The 8,303-nt window shown below is 42.3% G+C and overlaps 1 protein-coding gene across 1 annotated transcript in view; it reads right to left on the reverse strand.

Annotated features, from left to right (window-relative positions):
• TNFSF4 (TNF superfamily member 4) overlaps window positions 1–2,350 on the reverse strand; it is a 19,638-nt gene extending 17,288 nt beyond the window's left edge. The window contains exon 1 of the mRNA XM_004372944.2: window positions 2,064–2,350. Within this exon, the coding sequence (XP_004373001.1) occupies window positions 2,064–2,216 (153 nt within the window). The 5' untranslated portion in view covers window positions 2,217–2,350. The remainder of the gene's footprint in view (window positions 1–2,063) is intronic.
• Between the last annotated feature and the right edge of the window lie 5,953 nt (window positions 2,351–8,303).

The raw sequence follows: 8,303 nt of genomic DNA on the forward strand, positions 1-8,303 counted from the left end.
AGACGCAACCAGTCTGTGCTATCCTGCCCCGTAACAAAGTATATGAGATTAAACGTAAGGACCCATTGCGTTGCCCTGGATCCTGTAACATTATGAAAAATCACATTAGCTAAAACAGTCGAGCTAGAAATAAGAAAAGAAAAATTTTAATTAATGTCAAATGAATTTCAACTATCTGGGCTAGAAATATTTCTGGATCCCCAGTATATGAGAATGAGTTTCTTCAACGCACAGTTTTAATGCACCTCCTATGTCTTTGCTTCTATTTCTGCAGAACTTGCCTGATCTTTCCTGGAAGACTGCACCAAGGCTGGAAAAAGTTAATTCTCTCCCAGAGATAGGCGTATTGTGAGTTCTAGAGTCCTGGAAGCCAGCGCTCAGCTTTCCTTCCCAGCGCTGTCACAGGGCGGTTGGGCGCCTTGCCAGAAAGGACACCTCTTCCTCTCAGTGTCCCCTGGGCATCAATCCTCCGTGGGCGGCCCCTGCCACCAGCAGGCTATTATACATGTAAGTTTCACCTTTTGCTTCCTCCTGCTCAGAGCCCTAATGCAATTGGTTAGCCTTTTTGTCCTGTCGTTTTATCATCCCACGGTGTAAGGAAGTGTGTAATGCTGTGGTTGTTTGAAATAAAGCTTTAAGGCTCCCAGACCTGGCAAATGCACTCAGCTGTTCTATTTTTGGTTACTGTGTTTGTTTTCTTCTTGGAAGAGCCCAATTTCTGTCTCTGCCTTGGGCATCCTGCCATGGACACGTTACTCCTCCCCCACATCCCCCCTCCTCAAATCGCCTGCTCTGATTTCACTCCCAAGGTTCTGCACAAAGAGCAGTAAACAGTGGTGTGGTGAGCAGAAGATGAGCGTGTTGTCGGATTAACCAGTCTGGAGATGGGAGCGTGACCCGCTACGCCTGTAGAGTTCGTAGACGCAAGCACTCTCCGCGGTACTGCAATCACAACCAGACTCCCACCAGCCTCCCTGCACCGCAAACGCTCAGTTTCTGTGGGCAGAGATAAGGCCAGACATCTGCTAGCACTCTGCTCATCTCATCCTCCGTTACTCTGGGGTACCCAGTTTTGGACACGGCGGTCAGGAATACAAGCTCCTACTGTCTTTTACCAGGGAGAGACTTTTCCAACCCAAAGCAGCCAGCCAAGACACAAGAATTATCGGAATAACCCCAGCGAGAGAGAACGCAAGGTGAATGGGGATTTATTTTCTTTTCAATGGAGTCTCCTGCCATCGAGAACTTCCTTAAAAACCTAATAAGGTTTGTATATCTGAACAAATAAATAAGAAAAAAAAATTATTAAAGGGGGATGCATGGGACTAGAATAAAGAGAAGGAAAAATGGGAAGAATATCTTAAGTGGGAAAAATACTAGACCAATGATCTCCCACTGCATCATGTATTGGACAAACTGGAAAAAATACCAGGTGATGTCTTTACATTGTGATTGGTAGAGACAGGCTGCTAGAAACAATATCTGATTTAATCGTTGGGGTAAATGACAGGACATGTGTACATACACACAAGCACACCCATGCACACACACATCCCTGCCCTTAAAATGCACAGGTTAAGATATTTAAAAGGATTTAAATAGATACTTTTGGCATTCTTAAAAAAAACAAAACCTCCTTTTATGTATATGGAGTGTATTAATGTGATGGGAAAGTGGTAGTGGTCCCTAATTTCCTTTTTATAGTAATTCCCTGATGAGACACATTAGTAGCAGGGTGGATAAACCCAGTACATCAGTGATTCAGAGCTTCAAAATTGAGCTCATGAAGGAATACCAAGATCCTTGAATTGCAAAGAAAAAGAGAATAATCTCAAAGCATTGTCCCTGCCCTACCTCCACTCTGCCCTGCCACTGCCACCACTGCAAAGAAGGAAGGAAAGAAGAGACAGAAGGGTGTCTGACCACACTTTAAAATTGTGGAGGGGGAAAAGAAACCACTTCTAACAATTTTGGCATCAGATCATTTCCAAGTGACCGTTTGCAGCTGCTGGAGCTGTCAGCAGCACGAGCTGGAGGGATAAATGCCCGGCAGTGCGTCTTACCTCAGAAGCATAAAAGTGCAGGCAGATGTAGGTTAGGCACAACAGCAAGCCCAGCCACTGAATCACAGAGGTCGCCAGCAATAGACTGTTCCTCCCGAATCTCAGCCTTGGCACATCTCCCACATTCTCGTCCAGGGGTTGGACCCTTTCCATCTTCACAGCCTGGATGCAGGGAAGATGAAAGTTGCAGCAAGAGGAACCCGGGGGAGGGCTAACCTGTTCCCCCACAAAAGAGGAGGTGAAGGCAAAACAAAGAGTATCAATCAGAAAATACACAGAGGTCCCAGGACCAGAGATAAAAGACGATTGAAAGAGCAGAGAGGACTGTCTCAGTTTTAACGCTTCAGCTTTTGCAGGCAGGCGGGGGAACTTCTTTGTGACTAATCTAAATTTCCCCTTTACTTTCTTTCTTTTTTTTTTTTTTTTCCTCTGGGCTAACAGGGAGTTGTTTTTGTGGCATTCCAGTTCAGATTTGAGTGAATGTGAAATGACAGCGATAAAAGTGTGCTATTTTCTTAATTTCTCACTGCGCCCGCTACCGGATTGTGGGTCACTTGTAAAGCTAAAAATCATCATCCGTTGACATAGGATCTCATATATCTCATCCCTGAAGTGTCTTAAATCAGAGAAGAGATTTAAGGAAAATTCTGACCTAGATTCTTGCCTGCATTTTACTAGGTAATTAAGCATTGAACCCATTTTACAGATTCTGAAAACAAAGCACATGCAGACCCTTCTTGAAGCACAAAAGAGAAAAAAAGAAAATGGAATGGTGAATCAAGTAGAAAGAAAGGAGTCCTCTAGATACAGCCCGTTACATTGTAATGAATAAACTGGTATTCATTGAGCACTTACTATGTGTCAGACACTGTGCTAGAGGAGCTTGCAATCTTTTGAGACTACTTCAGTGAACACTTACATTATTGGTTTTGAACCTGCCAGAACAGAAAAGAAGCAGAAGAGTATTCTGATTTTTATCCCCTTTCCTACATTTTACCTTTTCCCCATAGTTAATTTTTGCATGAATGGACAAATGAATAGATTCAAATAGACTTTAAAAATGGTTCCTTTTCCTTGAGGTCAGAGCTGGCTTCAGAACTTTGAAAGCAGGAATATGCTACTAATAGACACTGCTTGTCCATTACTGTTGAAATAAAGATAGTTATGATGAAATTATTTTAAAATGCATGTTCAAATCTACAAATATTTGGAGTCCCCATTAAAAGCCTAGTGCTGCATTTAGATGACATAGGCATGCTGGGGAGGGATTCTTTAAGACAGTATGTGTCCCGTTTCTGTGGGTGTGTACGTCTCTCTTTCTTACATTCTCCATGAGTCACTCAAGAAATATTTAAAGAAAGGGAGGAAGGAAGCGTATTTGGATATAACAGCATGAGATGTTATGTGCAACTTCATTTTGCAGAAGATGGATATGAGGCATATTTAAAAGGGAAACAATTTGTGGAAAATGGAAAGTACATTTACTTTTACTATAGGAATCAATTAATATATGGATTAATACCCTCTTTATAATAATTACATCTTGCGTTTGGAGAACATATTGTTCTTTAGAAGTTCAAGTTTTTACCTGACAGATAAGGTAACTGCAGCACATCATAGAATTCAAACCAAAACTAGAAATTAAGCCTCCATCTAAGCTTATCTCTAAATAGTTATTCCCATGAGCCAAGTATGTGTAAGAGTAGGATGTGAGGGTGTGAAGAGAAAGACCACAAGAGAAAAACAAGTGTGCATACCCCAATTCTTGTGTAATAGTTAACAGTCATAACTAAACATTAAATCAGTAACTACTCATTTATTTTCAAAAAATGACTAAAAGAGTCACAGCCAAAGAGCCTAAAATACTATTGGGAACTGTAGAAATGAGCTGAAAAAGAAATAGTGAAAACTATTACTGATGAAAATCATGGGAAATATTTTTAATTGACTGTCAAAAGGATGAAAAAAATCGATATCTATAAAGCACGTACTTGGCCTTGATCTCCATTCCTTAACGCCGTGGCTTCTATGAAGAGAAAATGATAATCACTGTTTTTCCCCATAGACAATGAAAACAATGTGGCAGAATGAATTTCCATTTTTGTGTTGTCCCAAGAAAGCATAATATCAACTACGTCAAAATTTATGCACATCTACAACACACACCTCCAGCTCCTTGTCTCGGCCTACTACTACCATTTTATTTTGTTGTTGTTGTTGAAATTTAAGTGATATTTTCCAATTCAATTGTTTCTTTTTTTATTGAACATATTCTCACAGCTGCTTCAATATATATATAAACAAATATATACAAGTTGTGCTGGAAGTTCCAAGCAAAACCTTTTGATAGCCTATGTAAGCATTTCAAAGCTCATCACTGGGCAGATGTAGCATTTTGAACAAATGACACCACCATCAGTGACATCATTGATGGCATCTATTTTGGCAACCGGGCAAAACCCCCCAGCCCCCAAAGTGAAACGTTTTTAAAGAAATTAAGTACATTTCCTAGATCAATAGACAGGTGATTTTTTTAAGCATCTCACAAAGATCAAATGCATGATATAATCAAAAACCAAACTATATTAGTTTCCAAGGGCTGCTGTAACAAAATACCACAAATCAAGTGGCATACAAGAACAAAAATGTATTGTCTCACTGTTCTGGATGCCGTTACTGTTGTTGTTAGGTGCCATCAAGTCGGTTCCGACTCATAGCGACCCCACGTACGACAGAACGAAACACTGCCTGGTCCTGCACCATCCTCACAATTGTTGCTGTGTTTGAGCCCATTGTTGCAAACACTGTGTCAACCCATCTTGTTGAGGGTCTTCCTCTTTTTCATTGGCCCTCTACTCTACCAAGCATGATGACCTTCTCCAGGGACTGGTTCCTCCTTATAACATGTCCAAAGTATGTGAGACGTAGTCTCACAATCCTTGCTTCTCAGGAGCATTCTGGTTGTACTTCTTCCAAGACAGATTTGTTCATTCTTTTGGCAGTCCATGGTATAGTCAATATTCTTCATCAACACCACAATTCAAAGGCACTGATTCTTCTTCTGTCTTCCTTTTTCATCGTCCAGCTTTCGCATCCATATGAGGCAATTGAAAACACCACAGCTTGCATCAGGCGCACCTTAGTCTTCAAGGCGACATCTTTGCTATTCAACAATTCAGGATGTTAGTAGGACCATGCTTTCTCTGAACACTCTAGGGGAAGATTATTTCTTGTTCCTCCTGGTTCTGGTAGCTGGAGGCATTTCTTGGCATTCCTTGGTTTGTAGGTGCATCTTCACATGGCAGTGTTTTCGATGTATGTCTCTCTGTGTTTGTTTCCATCCCTTATAAGGACGGCATTCAGATTGAACTAGGATCCATCCTATTCCAGTATGACCTCATGCTAACTTAACTGGTAACATCTTCAAAAACCCTATTTCCCAACAAAGTCACATTCACAGGTACTAGGGGTTAGGACTTCAGCATATGTTTTGCTGGGGGACACGATTCAATCCATGACAGTCTGCCCTCTGACCCCCAAAATTCATGTCCTTCCCACATGCAAAATACATTCAACCCATCCCAACAGCCCCCAAAATCTTAACCCATTCCGGCATCAACCCTTAAGTCCAAAATCTCACCCTCTAAATCTAAATCAGGTAGAGGTGAAACTCTGGTTGCGGTCCATTCTGGGGCAAAATTCCTTTCCACTGGTGGACCTATGAATACAAGTTATCTGTTGCCAAAAAACAATGGTGGTACAGGCGCAGGGTAGATATTCTTATTCCAAAAGGGAGAAATCGGAGAGAAAGAAGGGGTCATACCAGACAGAGCAAATCAGCCTTGCAATAAAGCCTCAGGAAGTAAAATAAGCTAAAGGAATTATCTTCCCCTACATCATTAACCTCCTAAGTAAATACCCATTTCAAGGCTACAGGAAAGTATGGAAAATGAATGCCTTTGACAACTGACTGAATACCTTATTTTCAGAAAGCAGCAAAATTTAGATTTTTTTTTGTAGTAAAATCTATGCTTTTCATTTGTTGGTAAGTCATGTTGTCATTTGTCCATATGACAAGCATGAACCAGGTGCCTACCTACTGGTGCTGGAGTAAAAAGACATGGACAAACCACATTACTGGTCCTCAAGGAGGTCACAGACAGGGAAGCAGACCAGCCTGTAAGTGCTGGGACCGAGGTGGCTTTGCAGAAAGAAGGGTGTACGGAGGTGGTTCAGAGTCAGACTGGAGTCAGCGCAGCTTCCTTGAAATGATCTGAGTAAATCTCAGAGAAACCAGACAGTCTGGCCATTTGGGAGAGAGAGAGAGGCAGGTGGTTGCTGGACAGGGAGTGAGGGAGTCGCTGGTGCACCAGCCATTCAGGGAGCTGCATCTGGCGAGAGGATGGTGAAGAAGAGTGGCTGGAGAAGAGGCTGAGAAAGAGCTGTCGTGAACGGCCTTTGTTTTCAAGTCAAGGACTTTGGACTTTATCCTGAAGTCACTGGGGAAACACAGAAAGGTTTAACCAGAATGTGATATGATTAGCTTTATGTCTTGAAAAAAAAATCACTCTGGCTGAATGCAATAGAATTGGCAAGGTGAGACCAAGGAGACCAGCCAGGAGCATGTTCCAGAGAATTTTGTGCCAGCTGATGGGGTGAGTGGAATCTGAAATCCCAACTCTGCACTCAGTTCTCCAAGCTCTTCATTCTGGCCCTGGATGCTTCCTCCTACAGGGAGGGGCACCTTTTTCTTCACACAAAGGTGTACTCTGTTTCCTAAGCCCAAAACAAGGGGCCACATCCACCCAGATAAAGATACTTTTTCTAATTAGTAAACCCATAGAGGGCACTTTGTTCTAGTTCAAACAAAGACAGTGGTATTAGCTAGGGAAGCCCTTGGGCTTGCAATTATTTAAGTAAAAATAAATAAATAAATAAGGTTCCTGGCCAGTTCACTTCATGCACAGCCACCTCCTGTCAGTAGTGGCTTTCATGTTGCTATGATGCTGAACAGGTTTCAGCAGAGCTTCCAGATTAGGAAGCTAGGACTAGGAAGAAAGGCCTGGCTGTCTACTTCCAAAAGTCAGCCAATGAAAACCCTATGGATCGCAACGGTCTGAACCACAACCAATCATGGAGATGGTGTAGGACCAAGCAGCATTTCATTCCATTATGCATGAGGTCCCCATGATTTAGGGCAGACTCAACAGCAGCTAAAAACAACAAACAAGGCAGGAAGGAAAGAAGAAGAGAAGATATTGACAGTGACTGTTAATTCAAGTATTTTGAAGACCTACTCTGTGCCAGCTTCTGAACATACAAAAGGAGTCAGGCCCAAGCTCTGCTCTGAGACAGGTGATAGAGTTATGTGCGAGATGATGGGAACAAATGCATTTCAAATGTCAAGAACCTCATTTGTCATCTGCCTTCTCAGCCTGTTCATCTTGCTGTCTCTGTCTTGGTTAATGTTTCACCACTCGAGGGTCTCAAAACCTCAATATGCACTTTAATTTTTCACTGCCCCCCATCAGTCATCAAGCTTTGTAGGGCTATCCCTGCAATGTAGCTCACACTTTCCTCCTCCTTGCCATTCTTATTGCTTCTGATTCAAATCCTATTACTCCTCACTTGAGCTCCTGAATTAAACTTCCTGTGTTCTCCCTGCTTCCACTATCTTTGATCTCCAATCCAGTCTGCTTTAGCAGTCCTCTTAAATCCATCAATGATCATGAACCTAACAAGGGCTCCCATCACATATAGAATAAAGTTGAAATTCCTAAGTGTGGCTTTCAAGTCACTCTATGATCGAGCCCCAACTTTCCTCTCCAAACTTATCAAAAACCAAAACCCACTGCTGTCAAGTCAATTCCTACTCATAGTGACCCTATAGGACAAAGTAGAATTGCCCCCACGGGGTTTCCAAGGCTGTAAATCTTTACAGAAGCAGACTGCCACATCTTCTTCCCACAGAGCGGCTGGTGGGTTCCAACTGCTGACCTTTAGGTTAGTACCCAAGTGCTTACCCACTGTGCCACCAGGGCTCCGAATTTATCTTCCTGCATTTCCTGATTATTTCTGATGTTTGCTCTGTCTCAGATACCTTTGCCTTCCATCTCTGACGATGCAAACCCTACACACTGTCTTCCCCATAACGAGCTTCCTTGTGAGGCTGTGAACTTGCAGTGTTTCAGAAGAGTCTAAACCAAAACCCCAAAGGAAAACTGTACAGAAAACTCCAGC

The sequence above is a fragment of the Trichechus manatus genome, unplaced genomic scaffold (genome assembly GCF_000243295.1).
Source record: "Trichechus manatus latirostris isolate Lorelei unplaced genomic scaffold, TriManLat1.0 scaffold00021, whole genome shotgun sequence".
NCBI classification, from domain to species: Eukaryota; Metazoa; Chordata; class Mammalia; order Sirenia; family Trichechidae; genus Trichechus; species Trichechus manatus.